The 12,745-nt window shown below is 46.6% G+C and overlaps 1 protein-coding gene across 5 annotated transcripts in view; it reads right to left on the bottom strand.

Annotated features, from left to right (window-relative positions):
• Positions 1-12,745, bottom strand: part of VRK3 (VRK serine/threonine kinase 3) — a 31,998-nt gene that overhangs the window by 13,031 nt on the left and 6,222 nt on the right. For all 5 annotated transcript variants that reach the window (XM_044433276.1, XM_044433275.1, XM_044433279.1 and 2 more), the window contains 4 exons: positions 12,015-12,155; positions 4,875-5,021; positions 2,915-2,967; positions 1,317-1,383 (listed from right to left, as the gene is read on the bottom strand). In XM_044433276.1, coding sequence (XP_044289211.1) covers positions 1,317-1,383; positions 2,915-2,967; positions 4,875-5,021; positions 12,015-12,155 — 408 coding nt within the window. The remainder of the gene's footprint in view (positions 1-1,316; positions 1,384-2,914; positions 2,968-4,874; positions 5,022-12,014; positions 12,156-12,745) is intronic.

Genomic DNA, 12,745 nt, shown 5'->3' with positions numbered 1-12,745 from the left:
GGAAATATATTTAGAAATGCATATTCCTGTGAGGAAAGTATGTTAAACATCCATTTAAGTACTCATTTGTGCAGATTAAAAACAAAAACACAAATTAATGTAGAAATGAGGAACAGAATTACACATGAATACATGCAAAACTGGCATGAACCAGAAAGAGACTGATCTGTCAATCTTTACATGGGAAACCATCCTTACTAGTACTAGTTCCACCCAAGAATGCAAGGCAAGATCTCATGAAAGCACATGAGCTGTAAATGCAACAGAATATCACTTGAGAAGGCTCAGATATCCTACTCTCCACATTTAGTAGCATAGTACAAGTGATCACTGGCTAAAAATTCCACTGGGCCAAAGGCAAAGAAATAAATCTGTCACCCTATTTATTTATTTAGGGATATTTCTAACATATCCAATCACTATGCATCTCTGAATGACTTACAAAACAGGTTCAATAAATACAACAATATAAAAGATATAAAAGTACCCCAACAAAGATAAAACTAATAACCCATGCCTGAAAATAAAAAATAATTAAAATCTTTTATACATTAAAATATTGGGTGAATAAAAAGGTCTTGACCTGACCCCGAAAAGCATATGATGACAGCGCCAGGTGGACCTCTCTAGGGAGCACATTCCATAAGTGGGGCGCCACTGCAGAGAAGGCCCTGTTCTGGGTATTCTGTCTCCTAACCTCCTTCAGGGAGGGCTCCTGGAGTAGGGCCTCTGTTGTAGATCTTAAGGGGCAGGAGGGCATATAGGGAAGAAGACATTCTTTCAGGTATCCTGGTTCCAAGTCATTTAGGGCTTTATAGCTCATAACCAGCACCTTAAATTGGGCCCAGACTTCAATGGGAAGCCAGTGAAGCTGATGGAGGACCGGAATTAAATGAGAATAACGACCGGTCCCCAACAGCAACCTGGCAGCTCTATTTTGTACCATTTGAAGTATCCAGACCATTTTCAAGGGCAGCCCCATGTAGAGCGCATTACAATAGTCCAACCAGGAGGTTACCACAATGTGTCACCATTGCTAGGCAGTTCTCGTCCAGGTAAGGACAGCAGATGGATCAGCCGGAGCTGAAGGAATCGCTCCTCACCACTGCCATCACCTGGGCTTCCAGGGACAGTTCCTGGTCGAGGAGCACTCCTAAGCTGCAGGCGCTGTACTTTAGAGGGAGTGCAACCCCGTCCAGGACAGGGCCAAAGTCACTCACCTGGAAACCTGAGACACCTACCAAAAGGACTTCCGTTTTATCTGGATTGAGCTTCAAATTAACTACTTCAGTTTAATTACTCCTGGGAAGTCTTACCCGTGGCTTTCTTTGCAGCACGCTGAAAGAAGTTCTGTTCATTGAAGAGCCTCCCATCCTTGACATCCTGAGAAAAAGGCAGGCAGAACTTGGCACTCATATGCCTTTCAGTGTCTCATCACCACTGCTGCTTTGGTTACCCCGAGAAAAAAACCAACTCCATATATAACTTTGCTTGCCTCTGAGAAATGCATTGAGCATTAGAGAAGATGTCCCTCTCTGTTTTACCGGTAACCTCTCCCCGACAAGACAAAGGAGAAGTTTCCTCAGAACACAAGGCATACACAGGATACAAGGCTAGAATGACACTAGAGAAGCTTTCCCAACAATCCATAAACAGCTGGTGCAGTTAATAACCTACAAACACACATAATGTACAGTTCAACTCTCTTCTCATTCCTGTTCCTCAATAAAGAAAGTTTACCCTCCACACCATAGTTAGCAACAAAACAATAACCTGCGCAGATTAATCAGAAAAGTGGAATTACAGAGGACTTTTGGGAGGCTCGGCAATTTTCAAACAGTGGGCCTTGCACCAGGGGTGGGCAGCAAGTAGAGCTCCAGATTTGTTGAACTTTCACTCCCAGCTTTCCATTGACCATGGTGGCAGTAGAAGTTGAAGTTTGCTGCTTCTGGAAGTTGAAGTCTAAAACATCTATAAATCTTTCTTCTGTTTGGCCCTACCTTACACAGCTCCCATTTCCATGGCAACTACATCCTGCACCCACCATATTCCATCACACTGCCTAGGTCATGCCTTGCCCTTTACTAATCCTATCCTTGAGAAGGTATTATGGATTTGTATAAAACATAAGAGACTGGTGGACTACACAGTAGAACGTAACTGGGCAGGTTGTCTGCACGTTTAATTAGATGAGTGTTACTACTTGGGTCCCAAAGATGAACAAAATAGAAAAAGGAAGCATCAATTAAAAGATCAGCTTCTGTTGGTATAGATGTATGTGCAAGATTCTGAGTTATGAAGAACTCTCCCTAGGGGAAAATCTGGTGGCAACTAGATTTTTGTTAAGGAACTATGTTTCAAAAAAGGAACAGGTGGGTATGGTAGCCTGATGATAATCTCCATTTTTGTAAGATATTCCAAGAAACCTGCGGTGGCAGAGTGGAGTGCAGTGCCACCTGTTATCTGTTTTATTTGTTTCAAAGAAGAGAAAAGAGCACAGTCATCAACAGCCCATCCGACTCTTTCCAACAGAAAAGATGTCAGTTAGGCTGCAGCCAAGCCCTTTTACTGAGAAAGTTCCTACCTTAGTCGTGAAGGCTCTGTTCTCACATGACAACAACATGCATCCCAGTCATGACCTCATTAAGTACCAGGAGGGCCAAACGCCTTTCTAGTACCCATGAAACAGGCTGCTGGTGACTTGTACCACCTCTTGGAGAATGCAGGACTTGCCTCTGCCGCGCCATGGTTTGTTTGCCCTGCTTCCTCTTACCACTAGGGTGCTCCCACCCATTTGGAAAGGTCAGCTCTAAGTCCTTCTGATGTTTGCCTTCTTGTATTTGGACCTCTGTCTTGCCAAGCCTTAATTTCAGTTTCAGTACATGGGATGTTCTACCAAAAGAGCTGAACTCACAAGTTTAAGGCAACATCTCTGCTTTGGAGGGTAGGCTCCACATGCTGAATTTGCTGTGAGAGAATGAAATAAATGAAGGTTATATTAAGCTCGAGAGGTAAAAACCTAACAAAACTCAAATCTAGTAATCCTTGTCTTCCATGTTGACATACTGGAAGTATGGTCCCTGAAGCTGTCTGCATGTCCTCTCCCACTCTATTTTAGAGCTGTAAGACTTCTGTCTGTTAACTAATAGACTCCATCTCCAGCGCACAGAAGCACTGTGGTTCACTGTGGTATCACAATGTGCTCCAAATACCATGGTCCAGGTCTGATGGACATTCAGGGCTTCATATATAAAGGTTCATGAAGTCAGGAGGACTTTACCACCCCTTCCCCATTCTGTGGTGCATGAACTTTGGTATAAAAGTCCAAAGACTGGTTAACAACTCAAGAAAATAAGCCAGGAACACATTCCTAATTGTCAAGGTCTAGGGCCAGAACATGGGCAGCCAGAGACAAGACGGAGGCACCAGCACTAGGGCAATAGAACATGACCCAAGACAGTGTCCAAGTCCAAAATCAAGGTTCAATAGCAGCTCCAAGTCATAGTCACAGAACAAACTAAGGTCAAGAACCAGCAGTACATATGAGGGCAGGACAAGGATGTCATTATGAACAAACTGAGCATCAGGAACCAGGAAGACAAACAGAGGCGCAGGTACACAGTAAGGCAGGACACATGGCAAAATACGACCGGAACCAAATGCAGCAAGGGTCCAGCGAGGCACAAGAGCCAGACCAAGCCACAGCCAGCAAGAATACCCATGTTGCTGAGGTAAGTCAGTAAGGCAAGGGGGAGACGCCACAGCAAACAGAGAGACTTGCATTGCTGAGGCCATTTCTGGAGGGCAGAGCTGGCTCTTCTCCCAGGACTCCCGCTGGCACTCATCAGAAGATGAGAGCTCCAGCAGAGACTGAGACTGATCCTGCAAATACCAAGGTGGGCTGCTGGTTTTGAGCGTCGGGTGAAGCCCCAGAGCAGCCCAGATCCTGACACTAATGAAATGCTGGGGAAATGGAAACATAGTGCCCCAGCCTGCTGCTTTACTTCAGTCACAGAAAGAGACACTAGGACACTAGGTGTAGACTAGGTGCACACAATGTCAGCAGCCCAGCTCACAGCATTTGAGGAAAAAGGACAACTTGGGCTAAAGCACAACACTAAGAAAAATCCAGTCTGATGATGAAATAAGGCTCCCTGCACATGCACAGGCATTAAGGTCCTCCTCCGAGCCTTTCTCCAGGTGTCTCTGCCATCAGTGCTTGGGAGGCTGGTGACAGGAGAGAGCCCTTCTCGTAGCGGTTCCTTGTTTATAGAATCTAGTTCATAAAAACATCTTCCCTACAGGTGTTCACCTGGCTTTTCTGTTAATAAGACTAAGTGTTTTATCTGGCATTTTTGCTGTGTCTGCACATCATGGAAAGCCAAAATCTTTGTTTTAAAGCATTATTTGAAGTTGGTGTAGAAATTCTGGGTTGTTTGGGGAATAAATTAACCACAGTTCTCGGTTTACTCGAACAAGAAGTCTACCTCCTTAGCTTGCTTTCTTGCTCATGAACAAGCTGGCTTATTAAGTCAGAATTTTTGGTGTACAAGTGTGGCCAGTGTCAGCTGCAACTCCTATTTTTCTGCACCTGCTTTTATTTTATATTCAAGTGTGTACTGTACATTAATTATTGCTTCAGTAATATTTTACTGAAAAAATCTTTCAGTAAAAGATTTGAAAACAAGCACGATGCAGATGCTGAAAAATAAGGGTAAAAAAAAATTGCTTGAAATAATAAGCCCACAGAACTTGTATGAGTCATAGATATTGTATGAGTCAGCTTAAGGACAGATTCTCCTCCAGAAAGCGGGGTATAGAACAGGAGGCTATCTTCTCTCTCCAACATGTTACTTTGTGAGTACAACATATACCTTCATATATCAGCCCACAGTCACTCTGGCGCAGAAGTTTTTTAAGTATCCATTGCTTCCTGTTCAGATCTGTCAGGATTTGACCTTCTGGGAGAGGTTTCACAGAGGCAAGCTTGTTTTTCTTGGGAGGTCGGGGAAGAGGCTTTGCTTTACAAGAAAGAGACAAATATGTTTATTTAGACTGGTAGCCCTCTTTGTTATGAGATTCAAATAGGCTTCTCTCCTCCTGCCCCTAATCAGATACTAAAATGAAATTTCTTCTAACATTCCAGCTCCACTCAAAAATAGCAACCAGCCCACATTAAGTCTTAAGGCTCTGCTGATACCAAGTCTCCTCTTCTCATTATCCAAACAGCAACTACAGTATCATTATGCTTTCGCTGCTACCAGTGCACTCTGAAGTCTGTTCCACCTGTTCTTGGGTTTCTCCAAGCAAGAAATAGAAACCATTGAAATAGAACATTCTGCATTAAAAAGATAACTCCTGTCACAGAAAAGTTCAACTACTGCTGCTGTTTAGATACAACAATAGCCTTTTCTTCATGTTCAGTCCATTAGTCCTCATGAGAAAAGCTGGGGAAAAGCAGGTTGCTTACCTGCAACTGATGTTCTTCGAGTGGCCATCTGTGCATTCACACATATGGGTGCTGTGCCTGCGCAGTGCCTAAGGCCGGAAGATTAAAAGCTAACGGTTTTTGGCGGGAAACTCCGCTCCTCTCCCTCCTCAATAGTATATATAGAGCGGAGTGTCCCCCATTTTCCTCAGTCTTTGAAGACCGATCATTTGCCCCCTTGTGGGAGAGAAATATATCACAGCAAATGTCATAGGTACCATGAATATTAAGGTATGGTACCGATGAAGAAATCCACTCACCGACACCGAGCGGGGCCAGCGGGTGGGTTGTGTGAATGCACAGATGGCCACTCGAAGAACATCAGCTACAGGTAAGCAACCTGCTTTTCTTCGTCGTGGCCTCTGTGCATCACACATATGGGTGACTAGCAAGCTTACCAGACTTGGAGGAGGGAGGTATCGTCACTGAAGGACAGCAGAGAGAACTGCCCTACCAAAAGAGCAATCTTGTCTGGCACACACATCCAGTCGGTAATGCCTGGAGAAAGTTCATGGAGCAGCCCAGGTTGCAGCCTTGCAGACATCTTGAATCAGGATTCCCGCAGCAAAAGCAGAAGAAGTTGCTACCTCTCAGGATGACAGGTAAGTCTATTTTGGCAAGCTGATATGTCAATACAATAGTTTGAACTATCCAATTAGAAAGACTTTGAGATGTAACAGGAGAGCCCATATCCTGTTCAGAATATTTAACAAAGAGTCGATTCAAATGGCGAATGGATTCAGTACGCGATCTGTAGAAGGCTAGACAGCGTCGCACATCAAGGGTATGTCGAGACCTCTCGATCGGGTTCGATGGTGATGGGAAGAAAGCAGGTAAGAAGATCTCCTGATTAATGTGGAATGAAGTGGCTACTTTAGGCAGAAATGTCGGATCCATACGAAGAACAACCTTCTCTTTATGAAAGTTCAAATAAGGAGGATCCACTCTGAGAGAGCACACAATTCACAAGCTCTTCGAGCTGATGTGACAGCTACGAGAAAGGCTGTCTTCCATGATACAAGGTGCAAGTCTATGGTTGCCAGAGGTTCGAATGGGGCTCTGGTAAGTACCTGAAGTACTACCGAGAGACTCCAAGTAGGCATAACCGGTCAGACCGACGGATGAAGATTTTGTAGTCCTTTAAGAAATCTCTTAATTAGTGGTTGTGAGAAAATTGACGATCCTCGTACCTCACCACAGTAATAAGAAATTGTAGCCACGTACACTTTTATAGATGATGGTTTAAGTCCCGAGTGATGAAGCTGCAGGAGAAACTGAAGAATATCCTCTATCGATGCTGAATCCGGAGCGAATGGTTGTGATTCTGCAAAGGACGAGAACCAGTGCCACTTTCTTGCATAAGATTTGTGCGTTGACGGTCGCAGAGCAGATTCGAGAATCCTCTGAATATCTGGATGGAGAACTATCACACCCGAGGCAAAGTCCATCAGCTCTGTGTTGGTCCTGTATGTATGATTTCCACGGAGTTGAGATGCTGTCAGTATTGAGCTGGTACCGATGTTTATCGGATTCGCCAGGCTGTGAGTTTCAACAAGGATAGCTCTGGATGGTGGATGGTCCCTTCTTGTTGAGTTATCAGATATGGGACGGATGGAAGACGAAGGAATGTATTGTGTGACATTCGGAGAAGAATGGCAAATCACAGTTGACGTGGCCACCATGGGGTTATTAATATTCCTGTGGCCTTGTCATGAGCAATCTTCGATACCACTTTCGTTAGGAGTGGGATCGGAGGGAAGGCGTAAATCTTGATATTGTTCCATGGGATCATAAAGGCATTCCCTAGTGATCCCGGTCCGATACCCACCCTGAAGCAAAACTTCTTGCATACCCTGTTTACATGGGTAGCAAACAAGTCCATGTCTGGATGTCCCCAAAGATGGAAGAGCTGGTTGCATACTTGTCAATCCAATTCCCATTCGTGGGTTGTCGACATTTGTCTGCTCAACAGGTCAGCTTTCTCGTTGTCTCTACTGGCTAGATGAACCTCCAGAAGAGTTATGTTCCTTGGGATACACCAGTCCCAGATCTGCATCGATAGCCGAACCAAGGATATTGACTTTGTTCCGCCCTGCTTGTTCACATAGAACACAGCGGCTATATTGTCAGATGCGATCTGAACTACTTGATGTTGAAGAACATTCTCGAAGGACCGGAGAACCTTGAAGATTGCTAGTAAATCGAGGAAGTTGATGCGTTTGCTTGATTCCCGTCAGTCCCAAGCACCTTGAATGCGAAGATCTGCACATACTGCTCCCCAGCTGATCAACGATGCATCGGTGCAAAGAGTCACAGTAGGTTGTGGAGGCCAGAATGGGACGCCCACAGTCAAATTGGCTGGAACTGTCCACCATATTAGGGAACAAAGAACAGAGGACGGTAGTCGAATTAGTTTGGTAGGTGGATCTCGCTGAGGATGAAATATCTTGTTGAAGTGTAGTTGAAGAGGTCGAAGTCAAAGCCTAGCGTGTGGAACGATGGCAACAGAAGCAGCCATATGTCCCAAGAGTCTCTGGATGGAGAGGGCAGGTACGGTTTCGTCTCGTCAGATCCGATAAATCCATGAGCAGAGGCTGTGTTGACGAACTGGAGGGAGAAATGCCTTCACTAGCGTAGAGTTGAGATGCGCTCCAATGAAGTCAATCATCTGTGCAGGAACAAGGGATGATTTCTTGTGATTAATGCATAGTCCAAGATCATCTAACAGAGTACAAGTTGTATGGATGGATGACATTAGACCTTCCCTGGTCTGGGAAACTATCAACCAATCATCCAGGTAAGGATATACCTGGACACCTCAGAGCCAAAGATGTGCGCAAACTGGTGCCATACATTTTGTAAAGACCCGTGGAGCGGTAGCTAGTCCGAATGGGAGAACGTTGAACTCAAATACATCTGGGCCAACAGTGAACAGAGAAGACGCCTATGACAAGGGTGAACTGAGATGTGGAAATAGGCATCTTTCAAATCCAGGGAGGCGAATCAATCCTCTCTCCTCAGCAGTGGAATGATATTTTGAAGGGTGGTCGTCCTAAATTTCTTAGGCTTAATAAACTTATTAATGCCTTGTAAGTCCAGGATTGGATGGAGACCATCGTCCTTTTTAGGGACCGTAAAATATCTTGAATAGAATCTGTGAAGTCCCTCAGAATGGGAGACTTGGTGAATCGCTCCTTTATGAAGCAGTTGGTGAACTTTGTCTTGTAACATGGGCGAGCACGGTGTAAATCGAATCGGGCTCGACGGATGAACAATGTCGAATTCTATTCTGTATCCGAGCTGAATGATGGATAAAACCCTCCAATCAGATGTGATGGACTCCCAAATGGGGAGTCGGCTTTGTAGCCGGTCCCCAAATGAGAGGGGGAAAGGTGGGAGGTGGAGAGAAGGAAAGGTTCGCCTGACCCGTCAGCATTGACGTTTGTCACCGTCAAAGCAACGATGGCCTTGCTGGAAGCGCTGCTGCGGTTGCTGTCTACATTGCTGCTGGTACTGTTGTCTAGTCTGGTACTGCTGGTGATAGGACGGTCTGGACCAGGACCACTTACGGCGCTGTTGAGGCTGCATCTCCATGCGGCAAGCCGTCATTCTTGATTCATGTATCGACTTCAGTTTGTGGTCCGTCCTGGAGTTGAAAAGTCCTGATCCGTCGAATGGCATCTCCTCTATATGTCTTTTCATCTCCTATGGAAAGTTGCAGTTTCTCAACCACGCATGCCTCCGGAGGGAGACGGCACCGACATGATGCCGTGCCATCGAAAGTTGCTGAATTGCCACCTGCATGGCCTCTTTGATAAAGACCTTGGCCAGGTCCCCTTGGTGGTCCAGCAGGGAGGAGACGATGTTATCAAGCCGTTGCATGATAAAATACTGGTATCTCGCAAGGGTCACCTCATAATTCGAGATGTGCAAACCAAGTCCAACAGCCGTATAGACGACGCGTGCAAGCAAGTCGATTTTCCTGCCCTCACATGGGGCTGTATGGCGTCTCGACTCCCTGCCCTGTGACGACTCCACCACGACCGAGTTCGGCTTCAGGTAGCGCAGGAAGAAGGGAATATCCTGCTCCTGAACTCGGTACATGGCTTCGTATCGTCTGGATGTTACCTGAAGGTGGGCCAGAAGGTCCCGTGGCTGAAGCATCACCTGGCATAGGGTCGTGATCAGTGGCAAAACGATGGCTGTTGACTGTTTGCCCCTGACTATGTCATAGAACCTCAGTGCTGGGATCAGGCTGGTGTTGTGCCTCGATCTCCAGTGACAGAACAAGCCTAGACATCAGTTCCGCGAATGACGTATGGGGCTCCTCCAGTGATCCCGGGCCTTGGGAGGTAATGGCCACATCTGCGAAGTGGAATCAGTCTCAGACTCGTCCGAGTCTACATCGTATCGTGCTTGAACACTCGGTGAGGATTTGTCCGACGATATAGGTCGCCTCTGTTCCCCCCGTCCCGATGCTGAAGGTGCATCCTTCGGAACCGACGGCGAGGGATGGTCCTGTGGAGCCGGATAATAACCGAACGAATGGTACTCGTTCCAACCCGAGTAGCTAGGATAATGGGGTTGGTCCCAATTGGCGGAGTGTCTCTCACCCGAATGATGTCGGTATGCAGGAGGAGACACAGCGGTCTCTGTGTCCAGCCTGGTTGGTGGCATTGGGGTGGGCTATCGGGCTCTTGGTGGGGAATCTCGTGTTTCCCCATCCAAGATCAAGTCGCGCATTGGAGCCTCGAGATGCTGAGGAGACTCCCTTTTGGCCCAAACGACCCTTCAAGGAGACCCCGGAGGGGTAACCTGCATAGCCACTTGTAATGTCGGACCCAATGGGGTCGGTACCACAGCAGCAGATGGGACTGAGGGCGCCGACGAACCCGAGTCACGGGACTTAGCGTGTTCGGGCTTTTTAGCCTTACGGGCTGGTTTATCCGCCCTGTCCTTTTTCGCCTTTTTATGGCTTGAGGACTTGTCCGAGCTGCTGTGCTTTCTCTTTTCCCTTTGTTTCTTCAGGGGAGAAGGAAGCTGTTGGGCCTCTCGCACAGAAGCACCTTCCTCTGAAGGGCGTGATGGAGGCGCGGCTGAAGCAGAAGCAGAGCACTGCAAGGGCGTGGCCGAGGCCAAGGCCGGGTGCTTAACAGAGCTGGCTAAGGCGGGCCCAGACTTCACACCCAGTTGATTTGTTTGCATAAGGGCCTGGTTGCACAATAACTTCCGCAGGCGATTTTCTCTGTTCTTCCTGGTCTGCTTCGTGAAGGCCAAACAGTGGCCACATTTATCCGTCCTGTGCCCCTCGCCAAGACACAGGAGGCACAGATTGTGTGGATCTGCGGGAGACATTTTGGAACCTCACTCCACACATTTGTGAAAGGCCGCTTGCTGCACCATCGCGAAAAGAGAAAATGGAGAAGATAGTGCAGGGGGAATAGATAATATTTTTGGTTTTTTGTAAGAATGAGAGAGAATATAGAATTGAACAGGAGAGAAATAGAATTGTAACAAGGGAAAAAACTTGGATTAGAACTATCAACAAGAAATTAGCTAGTAGAAGGATAGTCAATACGAGAGTGAGGAGGCATGAGGCACAGCGAACGGCGGTCGCAAAGACTGAGAAAAATGGCGGACACTCCGCTCTATATATACTATTGAGCGGGGAGGGGAGCGGAGTTTCCCACCAAAAACCATTAGCTTTCAATCTTCCGGCCTGAGGCACTGCACAGGCGCAGCACCCATATGTGTGATGCACAGAGGCCACGACGAAGAAGTATAGCAATAATGACCGAATACAGATCAGGAAGCACCTAGTTTGAATATGATTTCTTCTAGGAATGTAGCAGGTGACCTTAGGCAAACCCCTCTAAGCCTCCTATCTAAAATATGGAGGTAACAGCAGCCATTTATCCAATAGGGCGGTTGTTGTAATGATTATAAAAAAGCAATGAATAGGAAGTACTTTGAACACTAAAGAATGATGTTTCATGCATCGTTATCAGCATATACCTGCCCGAGCATAAATACCATAAATACGCTGCTAGCACAAAAGGCAAGGCTAATGTCTGTGCCTGAGGCATTCCTTTCCAAGACTAATCAGAGTCATTGTTGTAAGGGAGACAGTGCCAGGCTGGGACCATGAAGATCCAGTTCCAAATCCTTGCTCAGCTATGAAGATCAGTGCCCTTCAGCCAATCACAGTCTCAGTCTAATTCCCCTTGTGCACGGGTGTCGCGAGGCTACTGAGAGCTGCCCACACAATGCCTTGAGTTCTTTAGAGGATGGATAGGATAAAATACAGCAAGTTTTTAAAAGGCACTGTTAAGTACAGATTAGGAAAGCTAGATTATTGGGACAAATTTCACAAAAAACATTAGCATTAGTCTTTGGCTTTCAAACATGGAGTATGGAAAGAGAAGGAACATTTTAGGAGTCTGTTCAGGAATTCCCCACATGGTAAATCAGCCTCAAGAGGCAGGAGGTGCAGAGTGCAGTGCTAACCTAACCCACGAATTCTCACCTTTTGCCTTTGGGGATATGGTAGGTGCTGAAGCCTGTGCGAGGTCTTGCTTAACTGAAGCAGATGCTTGTTCTTTGCCTGGTGAAACTATCTCCACCTTTGTCTTTGCAGGAGATCTTTGCATCTGATCCTGGTTTAATGCTGCCAAGACAGAAACGAGACTGCCAGAATGATAAAGGGTTTTACAGATAGGCCTGGTGCTGGTGCGTATTGGGGCCCAGTGACCCCAGGAGAGCCCACCCCCATGGCTACCACTGTTACAGGCCAATCATCTGCCCACCTGCAGCAGCAGCCAGGCAGGACTAACCTGGTTAGTGAAGTTCCCTCTAGCAAGCTAGAATGTGTCAGCACCACCTTCTTTATTGTGCTGGTCCCACACCTGATATGCATATAGGGGCTAGAGCTGGCAAAAGGAAGGTAGTGGGAATGGTGAGTTCAGGTGTACAGACTGGAGTTCTACTCAGTGCTGGTGCTGAGCCACAACTGCCATCAGAGTGTGTGTGTGTGTGTGTGTGTGTGTGTGCAGGGCAGCACCCTGCCTGCTTGCAATGCAGACTGGGTGGCAGCAATCAGGTAGCAGTGCCGAGTAAGCCCTGGGTAGATCATCAAAACTTGACGGCACTTAACAATAAGCAAAGCACCCCACTGAGTATAAACTGGGGGTGCAGCCAGCAAAATTAAGAGAGTGGTGCCAGCGTATTGGGGTATGAAGCACGGAGTTCTGCTCCGTA

This window comes from Varanus komodoensis, unplaced genomic scaffold, assembly GCF_004798865.1.
Source record: "Varanus komodoensis strain SLA01 unplaced genomic scaffold, ASM479886v1 scaffold26, whole genome shotgun sequence".
Lineage (NCBI taxonomy): Eukaryota > Metazoa > Chordata > Lepidosauria > Squamata > Varanidae > Varanus > Varanus komodoensis.
The sequence above is the reverse complement of the archived record's forward strand: the minus strand, read 5'-3'. Positions and strand labels throughout refer to the sequence as shown.